At 45.1% G+C, this 13040-nt stretch overlaps 1 protein-coding gene across 1 annotated transcript in view; it reads left to right on the top strand.

Annotated features, from left to right (window-relative positions):
* Positions 1-8294: 8294 nt before the first annotated feature.
* The window catches only part of BMP7 (bone morphogenetic protein 7), a gene marked incomplete at its 5' end in the record, with an annotated part of 46357 nt that continues 41611 nt past the window's right edge, over positions 8295-13040 (top strand). The window contains one exon of the mRNA XM_082325581.1: positions 8295-8811. Within this exon, the coding sequence (XP_082181707.1) occupies positions 8295-8811 (517 nt within the window). The remainder of the gene's footprint in view (positions 8812-13040) is intronic.

Genomic DNA, 13040 nt, shown 5'->3' on the forward strand with positions numbered 1-13040 from the left:
ACATACCAAATATAGTAAACAGTAAACGCTCAGCTTTTTGTTCTTGCCTCAAGGCTTAGAAACAACTTGCAAATCCTCTCAATCCATTTTACGTCCCCATTCCTTCCATTAGACTTGCTAACTGTATCTTTCACAAAGATTCTTTTGTTTCTACTGGAAATCTCTTAAAGATTCCTTTGACATTTCTCTTTCTCTCCGTATCCTGTCACAGAGCACTAAACCTTCATCCTGCACTTACCCAAATCCTTCCTTTTTCCAAGACACACTGAAACCTTCCATCCCCCTCTCCGATGAAGGAAGAGCGCGGACATAAGCCATAATCAAAAAACAAAAGCCCAAAGCTGCGAACTGCTGAGCACTTCTCGCAAATGGCAGAGTGCCCTCAGCCCCCCATCGCGCTGTGGAGACTTGAAGGGGTTCTGAATCTTGTAGGAGTTACTTTTTGCTCCATGATTTCGCCTTTACTCAGAGTATGTATGTGGTTCCTGCCTTAATGGATGTTCATCTCTCTTCTCCTTCCATGATCTCTTCCTATCTGTTTCCCAGTGAAGCAGTAGCCCATGCTTTAAGGTAGAAATACCCCTAGTAAATCAGATGCTAGAATGCAAATTCTAGCTTCTTTCAGAAGAAACTGGCCTTTCTATTTGCAAATGTAGTCAGTGTAATTCCCAAATCATCCAAATTATGGACTTTTGCTGCCTGACCTATCATCGCTTCCCAATTACATACGACTAAGGTGCTCTGTAAATAGGATTTTGTTTAAGGGGGAGGTCTTCTGTGCTATTCTTCTGATGTATTCAGGACACAGAAACAGGGACAGAAATAATCAGGAAGGGATTCATAATCCCCACAGCCCCCAGCTGCACAAGGACACACCGTCTATGCCACACGTATCTGCACAGAGCATCCTACAGTCACTCGTCCGCAAGAACAGGAGTTTGGTCCTCAGTGGTTTCAGCTTGTCACCGTATCTCCACTTTCTCTAGAAACTAAACAACTGAAAACTGCTCATGATAAACACACGTTATTCACAAAGATGATTTTTACCCCCAAAACAAGTGCGAGGATCTTACTGGAATGTAAAAATCTTAACCTCTTTGGACTTTATATTTTTATTTTCATATGAGCTTAACAGATAACAACTCATCTCCTCCAAAAAAATTTAAGCTTTTATATGGAACTCATAAGAGTCTATTTTATAGCCCCTTGATTTAAGTAAACAAACAAACAAACTGCTTCCTTCTGCTCTTTTCCCGACAATCCAAATATTTAGAACTCTTTATACGATGCTAATTGTGGAAATTCATGCTTTTAAATTAGTCTTTTTGGGTGCCTTGAACAACAAAACCAACAGATTCTCTCTTGTGGTCAGACCACCAATGCGGAGTAAAGTGCAGTAACTCTGAGAGTCTCTGCCCCCTGTTCTGCTCTGCTTGTCCTTTTGAAAGGGGTCTCAATGAAGAGCCTTGTTGAGACCTCCGCTGGTGCCACTGTTTATAGAGGGGGTCATTAGGAACAGTTTAGTCAGAACAAAAGGGGGTTTGTTTCTATTGTCCCGCTTGCAGTTTGACGATGTCTTAACTGAAAAATTATCTTAATAGTCTAGCAGTATATATTTGCCTATGGGGCTCAGACAACTGCAGAAAAGGCTTTGGATGAATGCTGAAAAGATGCACTTTACAAAGCAAACTCAGTGCACGCTAAGCACTACTTAGCAAAAATTTTCCGACTGAAAACTTAGAAGTCCCAGTCTCAGAAAGATAAACTCTTACAGCGTTGCACTTACAACTAGAGTATCCTCCGCAAAAAGAGCAGCAGCAATACCAGCCACTCCACAGCCGGTCACGGGAGAGCCCCAGGGTAGGTCCTCAGGTGGGGTAAATAACCGTAGCTCCGTCCACTCCCATGGTGCTACGCCAATTTACACCAGCAGAGGAAACAGTCCCTTCATATTATTTTAAAATCCTCCAGCATAAACTTCTGACTAATGATTTTCTGCTGCTAGAGCTCTGGGAGATTGCTTCACGCAGCCACTTGTAATGTGGCAAACCTCCTCCCTCGGTCGGAGCGGGAGCTGGAACGTTCCTCGGACCGGGGAGAACCGGGGCCAAACCGCGCTACTCTGCGCAACTTGGGAAGGGATTGTTGTGGGCAGGGTTTTAGAGAATCAAATGAATCTCCAACTTCCATCTTGTTTCAGACCGGTTCAGAAACACTGCTATAAATCACTGCAGATATAAAGAAAGTTATTTTAGAGGCAGAACCAGAGACAAAAAATGCACATTGTATCTCTGCAGCCCCATGCAGCTAGAAACTGGCAGCTCAGAACTTCCAATTTGAGTAGCTCTAATATGTATTCAAAATAAACTGTTAAAATAATTGTTCCTATGGAAATGAAATATAAATAAAAGTAGAAGCTGAGACCATCTTAAGATAATGTTGGACCAAATTCTGTTTCCTGCTTATTTAAAGGCACCAGATAAGCCTCAACAGGAGAGAAACTGTGGGGTGCAGCTGTTGTATATATAATCCTGCTTCCTACAGACCTGTAAAACCCACAGTCTCCAAAGATCTCTCTGCTCCAGCAACAGAAGTTTTATGATTCAGGGGCATGGTACATATGGTTTAGCATACACACCCCAATTTTCCATGCAACCTCCCCTGTTAGGATTACTAATACTTGTGGCATGAGTAGTTTGTACAGCAGCTGTGCAAGGGTTATGCAAGCATTTATGTACACATTGGAATAAAGGCACAAAATAATGGTTCTTTTGAGGTATTACTCTGCACCTGCCTGGAGAGAAAAAGTAAAGCCATCCAAATTTGTGCCATCGCATTTTACGGGTCAGAATCAGTTCTTGTCGTCCCCTTTGAAAACAATGAAGAGGTTTTATATGCTTTTTGTACGTAGCTGAGTGTAAAAATACCAAACATCTCTACCTTTAGTGAATATAAACAGGAGAAAACTAAAAAATACTCTAGAAGACATAAATATATGTTAACAGGAAGAATCCTGACTGTCTGATGATGGACCGTAGAAGCAAAGATCACCGCTCCTCGTAAGAAAACGTTACAACTGAGCAGACTTTCCGAGGCCCATTCCCCAGGTGCTGCAGCGCGGCTTCAGCCCACTCCTAACAGTGACGCAGGAGTGCGTTCTCACCATAGTTTTTCACAAATATAAGCCTAAGATTTCAGATGTTCAGATTACAATGTTACCAATGAAGGAAATGCCTGGGTTTATGCCAAAAGCTTCAATCAAATCAAGTGTGCACAGAATAATTTAATAGTACAAAATTAAATTCAGTCTCATTTGGGCTGCTTTGGCAATATATGGACCTAAAAGCAGTCCTGTGTTAAACAATATTCATATGTATGTGTCTGTGCTACAGAAATATATCACTTAACATAAAGTTTAAAGACATTATTGAAGTATACTGGTGTATGCACGCACACACATGCTCACACCAATATACAAACAATTACATACAAACATATATATACAATATAACATAGGCCTGTATTCAAGCTGTATATAGATGTATGATAAATACAATGTTTTAATGATATGAACTCATTTCTGATGTTCTCTGGAGTAAATAATAATAAAAGAATCCCCACAGAGACCCAGTTTTATAAAGTGAAGTCCTTTGAAGGGCTGAACTGTGAAGGACTGAACTTTGTACACCTCACCCAGCTGATGAACATTAGTTTCAGCACTACAGTCCCATTTCATCAGTCCAAAGATCATTTTCTATTTTAGTTATCACTAGCATCCCTAGAAGTAATAAGGCCCTTTCATACCCCAAAACACAGATTTCATTTCTGACTGCCCTCTGGTCAGCAGCAACGGAATCAATCCTTAATTTTTAGAACGTAATCGGTATAGTCCAACCCAGCACAGTTCAACCCAGATCTGCTCAAATTCCTGGATTAGAGCTAACAGAATGGCTTACCCATAACGCGATTACTTTCATGTTGGTGAATATGTTCTCAGTAACAACGCTGAAGAGATGAATAGAAACTTTTGATAAGAATAATCCAATATAGCATAATTAAATACTCAAGCTAATTATGCATTCTTATACAAGTAATAATGCTATTATTTTTGTTATGTAAGTGTTTTGCGTGCACAGGGCCCAGAGGAACACTTCAAAATTCCCCAAACACAGGCTATTTTAGTGGGAATATTTGGAAGAAGAAAAAAGTTTGCTATAATTTAGGACTTCCACTTTGTTCAACACAAATGAGAGAAGATGCAAAACAGAATGGAAAAGAAACATGGTTAAAAAGAGGACATCAAAGTAGGAAGGCGAGGAGCTTGAAACCGATTCAGCAGAAAAGAGGAAAAAACGCTTTGTGTCTGATTTTTAAAAAGTCATGAAATGAGTTTGTGAGCAGAACCCACACCTTTCACTGCCCATTTGGTAAAACTGAATGCGAATGGCCAAATTCTGCCACTGGCATATGCCTAACACGGGTAGACGATGACAACAGCAGCACATACAAATTCATCAAGCACAAGCCTGCACATTAATGTCCTGTTCATGTTTTAAAATCAGACCCTTTATCTCCTAAATACATGCTCCCAACTATACTGACTTCCACACAAAACAAAAACAATGGCAGCAGTTGGTACAAAAATCAGATAAGAGCGAACACACAAAGCTCAAAGAGATCAAAAAGTTACTCAATTGGTAACGTGGCTTGCGCAGAACCTCAGAAACATTGGGAGTCTGTTTTTATAGAAATTATCTGAAGCAGCAAGTGCCAACAAACATTCATATGATGATTACTTCATCGTAAGCATTTAGTTTTCCTTCTCAAGAGGAGGAGGACAGACAAGAGAAGCAGAGAAGAGTAAGAGGAAAAACTGGTTTCTTAATTGATCCAGGAAGGAGGAGGAAAAAGACGATGACACGAGGGTGCCAATATTTCAGTAACCTGTGTGGAACTGATCCCACAGAAGCAGGATGGGGTTTATGCAGCAGGAAAGAAAGGAGGGAAGAGAAAGATGTCGTCCATGAGAAAGGCAATCCAGTTTGTACCTTTTCTGTTTGAAAGGCATTTGAAATTCAAGCTCGGATCTGAGGACTGAACCATTGCAGTTTGAGCTGCATCATCCTTCATTGTCTGCAGCAGAATAAATGGTGCTCTTTGTTGTGTCCCAAAGCAAGCTGAAGTCAAGAGCCGAGGACCACACATTCAAAAAAATTGTTCTTTAACAGATTCCCTATCTCATCACGCACTCCTAGAGGGTTTTTGTTATGCTGTTTTAAGAATACATGCAAGAAGCACCCCCATTGCGAACTATCATGCATTTATTTAATGCCATACCTGGCGCAATAGGATCATAGAAAACACTGCTATAAAAGATTAAACTCTCGCAACTATTCCTTTGAAAGCACAGGATGCAGTTGCAGCGTTGCCCCCTCTTTAAAGAGCATAACCTGCATTGCATCAGGATGTATCTAAACTTGGCCCAGCCCAGCCCACTTAAACAGACAAAAGAAGGAAATAGATTCAAACATCACTCTTCCAAGAAATCCATCAAATCAAGAGGTGTCAAGGTTTATTTTTCTTCCACTGCTGTTTCTTCAATTACACATACAGCTTCAACAGTAGTTACCCAAGGTGTTAACGAGTCAGGATCCAAACTACCTTGTCCTTTTCTTTCTCTGAAAGAGCAATGTCATTCCAAAGCAGGACACTGACCTGAAATTTAGTCAGTTTTTAAATGTGAGCTACAAGCAATTCAGGTGTAATTCATTCAGGCAGCAGAGACACCTGCTCTCCAGTCCGCTCTTCCATCCTTACAGAATTTTTTCATCTCGTTGTCCATGACGAAGGCAAGTCTTGCCCTGCTGCTGCTTGATGAAAGGCCAACACCCAAAACTTGGGAAAAACAAACCACAAGGAACAAAAAAGAAGGCAAAATCAAGTTATCGGCAGCTGAAAGGGAGAGCAGAGGGACACTGAATCATCTGTCTGCCCTTCCACCGCCAGTTTAAGCCAACCTAAGGCAGCCCAGCCCAGACACCCTCTCCTTGCTCCCAGCTGTACATTCCTGTGGCCTCCCTAGTTCCAGCACAATATATAGTCAGTCAGAACAAGGAGCTGATCCAGCAGAAAATTAATTCAGCAAAAACAAATAGATAAATGGTTAAAAAAAAGATCACTTTTCAAAACAGAACCAGCTTCCTGACCTGTGTGTGGATGTAAGTGTTAGTACAGGCCTGGGAGAGGGGTGGGGTTGCACAGCTGAAGGTCCAGGCTGGGGTGGGATGAGAAAAAAAACATCTTTCTCAGGAGGAGCCTGGCTTTAGATCAGCTTAAACTGATCTAGAAACCACACCCTCGGCAAGAGAGAAATTTAGGCAAATACCTGTCTGGTTAAAAGCAGGTTACTGCTGCTCCTCAGGACGTGCAAAGGATGCTGCAGAGTTTGATCTTAACTGGGCATCCAAAACGCAACTGCTTGGGTACTGGTGTTTTCATTAGTGGGGAGCAATGGGAAGGCAGCTACAGCGGGGCCGTTCGAGCACCCCCATTAGCACCAGTGAGTTTAGCAAGTGCTCTCCTGTTACCTAAGGTGGATGTGGCTTCACAACCTCTCTCCCCCCCCCCACTCCTAAACATGTGTTAGGACTGAGCTAGGAGTTTAATGCTGGTTCTACCACTATTTCAATAGCTCCGTGAGTCATTGCGGTGTCATGCCTCAGTTTCCCTGTTATTAAGAGGTGCACATGCATGCATACAAACACACTAAATCACTCAATGTGTTTCCCATGCAGCTTTTTTGACTAGTTACCTGCCGTTTACACAAGGATTTTAAACATAAAAAGCTAAAAGAAGTGCTGAATATTAGTTTCCAGAACAGATGCAGGATCTGGTGCTGGATACGACTGGATATTGCTTGTCTGAAAACATCAGATGAACAATCTATCAAAAAACCAACACTGACCTCCTTTATCCCCTGCCCCTCTTCTTCCTCCTTTGCCTAACAAATGAATCTTAAAGTCAGCATAAACTTAGTGTATATATATGCGGCTCCTGAAATTACATTGGGCTGGATTCAGTGACCCAGATAAACCCTTTCATCCTGCCTTCCCCTTGCTTTCCAAGTAAGATTTGCGAAGCAGTAGTCTACATTTGTTATCTAAGATTATTATTATTATTATTATTATTATTTATTATTATTATTTACTGTTGCAGTAGACATCTACCTGGACTAATCAGGACTGGGGCTCCACTACTGCAGACGTTACACCGAGTTACAAAACAAAAAAGGCACTGCGTTAAAAAGTTGACAGCCCATCTCAAGACAGCATCGCACAAAGGCGAGCACCAGAGAGCAGAAGGAAAGGGGAAGGCGAGGGAGCGGGATAATGTAATGGCATAAACCGCCCGTGTGCGCAGGTTGATGGTTCCCATCCAAGCAAATGCTACTGGTTTTACGACTCTTACATGATAACTCCCCCCTCAGATTTCTAACGCTTCTCCATGAACCGTCCCCGCTGCCAGCTGGAGAAAGTGACTTGGGGCTCTATGCACAGACTTACGTGCCTACGTGTGTGAATATATAATCATTGCATTATAAATAATTTAGTGCTGTTGGTTTTGTCCTGGACAGTCTCTCCCCATCTGTACTTCTTTAAAAAAAAACAAAAACGCGTGGAAGGGAAGGAAAAAGCACGGCTGTGTACGCGTGTTTGTGCAGACGGACGAGATCCTCGCATCTCTCAACTCTCTGGGAGTTTGGGCCCCTTCCTTAGGCATAAACCACCCTCCCTCCTGGGGTGTCTTCTCCTTAATTACGTTCACGCTAATTGAAGCACTTGGGACCGGCTCACCCGCCGCCCCGAGCCAGCAGCCTCCACAAACATCCTGAAAAGCAACCTGATCAGATGTTCCTCCTCTAGGCAGTTACACGGATTTTCTCTCCCAAGTGGTTTGGAGCGGGCGAGCGAGAGCGCTTGGGTTTTCCAGCCTGCTCCTCCCACCAGAGACAACCTCCCGCTGCCTCTCCGCCGCGCAGCGCTGCACACACGGCTCCGCCGCGGCGTGCGGGACGCGGGCAGAGCGCGCCGCTCCCGCCGCCGCCGCCGCCGCCGGGGGAAGCGCCTCGGGCCGCCGCCGCCGCCGCCGCCCCGTCCATGGGCCGGGGCCGCTAGCAGCCCCCGCCGCCGCCGGCGGGCCATGAGCGGGCTGCGGCGCCTCCGCGGGGGCCGCCGGCCGCCGCAGTGAGCGCGGGGCCGCGCCGTCCCTCCGCGCCGCTCCGCGCCGCGCCGCGCATGCTGGTGGGGCGCCTCCCGCGGCGGGGCAGCCCCGCGCCCCCCGCGCCGCCCCTCCGCAGCCGCCGCCGCCGCCGCGCCGCGATGCCGGCGGCGGGGCGCGGGCAGCCCGCCTCCTGGCTGCTGGTGCTGGGCGCCGCCGCCCCCGCCCTCTGGCTGCGCTGCGTCCTCGCCGACTTCACGGTGGACAACGAGGTGCACTCCAGCTTCATCCACCGGCGGCTGCGCGGCCCCGAGCGCCGCGAGATGCAGCGGGAGATCCTCTCCATCCTCGGCCTGCCGCACCGCCCGCGGCCCCACCTCCACGGCAAGCACAACTCGGCCCCCATGTTCATGCTGGACCTCTACAATGCCATGTCCGTGGAGGAGGGGGCGGCGGGGGCCGCCGCTGAGGAGGGCGAGGGCTTCTCCTACCCCTACAAGCCCATCTTCAGCACCCAGGGGCCGCCCCTGGCCAGCCTGCAGGACAGCAACTTCCTCACCGAGGCTGACATGGTCATGAGCTTCGTCAACTTGGGTGAGTGCCTGCCCTCGGCGGGGCCCCGGGGCCGGATCCGGGAGGGCTGCGCGGGGGACCGTGCCGGGGGGAGGCCGGAGCAGGGCCCTGGCCACCAACGGGAGGGCAGGGGCCGGTGGCGCAGGTGGGGAGCTGTTTCTGCAGCGGATCAGATGGGTGGCAGCCCACTTGGGCGAGGAGGGGCAGGTAGCGGCCCTCGGAAAAGCGGCCGCTTTGCGAGGCGGTAATTAAATGGCAGCAACATGGAGAGGCCTCTGGCTTCCCATCACAGCATTTGGACAGCCGCAAGCTCTCGCCATGCTCCATCCCGCACGCCGACACACTTAAGTTCTTTGTCATCTTCTGCCTTTGATAGTCACTTGCCGCACCTCAGAAATTGGATTTGCAGGTAGGAGTTGAACAGGACGATTAGCAGATCTGTTCCGCATCCCGCACCGCCAAGGAAGACACGAAACCCAGGCAGGACCACGGGTCCCTGCACGGCTCCCAGCGCCGGGCTGGCGCTCGCGCGGGACGCGGAGCCGCCAGGGCTGCTTAGCCGGATAGTTCCCTGCGGCATCCCAGCGCCGCGCTCCCTCGGCCGAAGGGGCCGAGCTGCTCGCACATGTTTTCCTAATGGCTTGAGAGGGATTCCACAGTAAACCCGTCTTTACTCCTGCAGCTTTTTCGGTTGACCCCCGTTTATGCAGCTAACTCGCCTCTTTTCACAAGCACATGTGGATGGGTTTATGCAAATGATACAAAAGTTGGCATGCTTTGTATGCGGCTCGCTAGGCCTCTCTAATTGGATGCCACCGCCCAATCTGATTTCTATTTGCTTGCTGTAGATTGCACACCCATGTGGACTGACTTGGCCGGATTTTAGTAAAACATTGTCGGAATGAGCATTCTATTTTAAATATATAATTATAGACCTGGTTCACTCTATCCGTTTTTAGACCTCGTCATGTGCAGCTCTGAAACCACCACGCGTACAGATTGGGTGCCTGCAAGTTCAGGACAGAGTATGAGTAGTGTTTCCAAACCAAGATCAACTCCAACTTTGTCCCAAACAAAGGGACATGCAAAGAGCAAGAGGAGCCCACCTCTGGCACGTAACCCGCTAGGGATTACAGACACCCCCATCGCCAATAAATCCATTAACGCCTTTATGGATGTCCCTGTTCTGGACACTTCCACTGTCTGGAACTACAGAGGCAACAAAGATTAAATCACCACCTAAATCACCACCTCTCTAATCCCAGCGCTTTAACTAACTGAAAAAGATCAGTGGCTGTAAAGGCTCGGTGACAGACGTTAATAATTATTAGACACGGTAGCCATCCTGGCACAATTGCTGTATGATAGGGAGACACGGGGCGCTGTGGGAGATCTCCAGTTTGCAAGAGCTGCACCTCCTCGTTGACTACCATAAGCTTCACAGCGGGAAGCTCTGAATTACATCTGGCCCGGGGGCTGCGCTCTTCGAGAGCGCTGGTGCTTCCCCTTTGGAACTGCAGTGTTTGTCTAATCGCTGCTAGATACTTAAGCTGATCAGCAACGATACATTTAAAATCAAATATTTGAGCAGCCAAAAGTACCAATGGCGGTCAAATATTTGACTTTAGAGATAAGAGTGATCTTGCTAACATTGTTCTCTGTGGTTCTTGCGTCCTACACCGTGTACAACCAGAGCGCAGGGAGAGTCCCGAACAGAAGATAAAGGATGTTGAAATAACGATAGCAAAATTCACACTTCTGTTTCCATTTTGGTAGAGAGGAGAGAACCTTTATGAAACGTGCAAGTACCTAATGGAAGGGAGTTTAGCTCTAGGGAAGCAGCTCTGCTCCTCGGGTGTCGTTATTTACTGCATAACTTCCATCGGTGAAACTGCAGCGCTCCCGTCCTGTGCTTCCTACGTAAGGAAAAGTCACCTTCGCAGCCCATGGAAGTTTTACGTGGAAGGAATTAACGTTCAGGTCCCCGATTATTCTGAATACAAAGGAGTGGAATCAATCCATAAACTGTGAAATAAAAATTACATTTTGGATAGGTCTGTTTCTACGTGAGAACCTATTATAGAGCAGGTTTTACCTGTATAAACTGTACGTAATCAATGATCGACATCCCGATGTGATGACTGCAGTAGATACATTCATTCATTTCAACCTGCTGCATTTTGGAGTCTGCTGAGAAATCCAAAAGTGTTCTTTATGCAAAATACTTAATTATCATTTTATTTAAGTGCTGTCAACATGGCCAGTAGTAAGAGTGCAGGCAAAATCCAATGGTTTTAAGAAGGACAGGTGGAATTATTACCAGCAAGGCACGTTTCGGAGGTTTATCTGTACTGTTTTGTTCCCTTGTCAACAGTGCATGCCAGGACGAGTTTAAAAAGGACATAGATCTATAATAGCTTTCTTCATCCCTGTGCACACCTTTCATCCCATTATACTCATCGGTCTTTCATCTTTATAGGACAAAGACAGGCTTGTTTATGGACGTTTTAATGAATTAGACCAGCCACTCGCTCCCGTATGTAGTCAAATACACCACCTGCTTTGATATGTACAGTTTTCTATGACATTCAGGGAAAATTAGAAGATCTGTTGTAGAACTGATATTTTTTGGGCGACTTTCGACAATGATCCCTTTTAAAGCAGAGCTGAATCGCTAAATGCAGACTGTAGTAAACTCTGTCCTAGTTTTGTAAGAGATACTCTGCGAGCATTGCATTTCACAGGTAGGCTTTTATTACTATGCTAGAGCCATCACAATGAGGAAGTGTCACAGCATAATAAAGTCTCATCTTAGAATGGAGGAAGTAAAAGTGAGTAAAGAAATGATACTTTTAAATTTCAATAAATAAAACATGCTATTCCAGGCTTCCAAATGCTGATCTACAAATGCACTTTTTTGCTGTATTCTTATTCTTCATCTGTCTAGTTGTACAACTTTAGAGGGGGAAAAAAAAACCCCAAAAACATTTACATTGCAAGAATTACCAGGCTAAATAGTAAAAAACACCCCCCCCCCCCCCCCCATTGATTTCTATGGAGATACTGTGTATATTTATTCCAGAGAATTTGTACTGGGTGTTGGTAGGGAGGACCCAGAATACAGGTGCTCCATTTCAGGGTTACGTTGCAGGGAGCTTTGTACTAAGCATGTAATGTTACTGTAAAATCTTGACAATTAATTAGATTTAGATTTATAACCAGTTAATTCACAGGCTACATTTTGTCTTAGCTTACACCTGTGCTAAGATGAATGCGGAATGGATTTGTGTCAAGAATGAAGTTACACGTAAATTAAAAGAGAATTTAGCCACAGTGGTCTAAGTCAGCCAGTTAATTACTGGCTAATGTTATAAAATTTATTACTATAATTTTAGTATTTGGAATTTCATTTCAGATCCTGTCCAAGTACAGTTTACAAACTGATCCATTTTAGGAACTGAAAAAACACAAAGCATTTTTTGCACAAGTTTAATTTCAAGTTTATAAACAGCAACTAAAGAGTAAACATCCTCTAGATTACTTAGACCCTCTCTTCTAAAAATAATTGAGTTGTCCTTGCGTGGGTAATCTTGCCTTGGTAAACAGACTTGCTTAGAAAATTTTTTAAAAGAGTCGGCACACATGATATGCAATTTGCTAATTTGTCTCGTGGTTGATTATAAAATGAACAACATTATATAATCCTGGCAAAAAATGGGGGGGGGGAATTAGTCATTCTTGGAAGGAGCACATGAAAGTGGCTTTTGTTAATGTAAATCAAGAAGCTGAAGAGCCCCCAAGTTCCCTTTTATTTCATACCATCTGGCTGTCCTTTTTGTTGACAAGTGTTTGGCATAGAGAACCATCTCTTTGCCCTTTAATAACAGGCTTTAACACTGTAGGGTATTAGAAAAAGATTCTATAACAGTTAAAAAATTTCCTTCGGGGAATACTTTATAAAGTGAGCACGGGCTGCAGGCATTTGCAGCTGTAACCTGGCTTGTGTTAAAATTTGGAAGGGGCTGCCTTGCATTCCAGCTCACTACAGGCCTTCATTGGTGTACAGCCAAAGGTTAATATAGATGTCACACAGTTTTTCTTTGGAGAGCCTCAGATATAAGAGTACGCGTACAGCTGTGTTTTTAGTAACCCTTTCATAATCACTTCTTTTAAACCTCATTTTCCTGCTTATATAAATCAAAGATTTTCAAGGATATTTGACCTGGATTTGAACTTATTTGATCTTCACA

The sequence above is a fragment of the Platalea leucorodia genome (assembly GCF_965183815.1).
Source record: "Platalea leucorodia genome assembly, chromosome: 13".
Lineage (NCBI taxonomy): Eukaryota > Metazoa > Chordata > Aves > Pelecaniformes > Threskiornithidae > Platalea > Platalea leucorodia.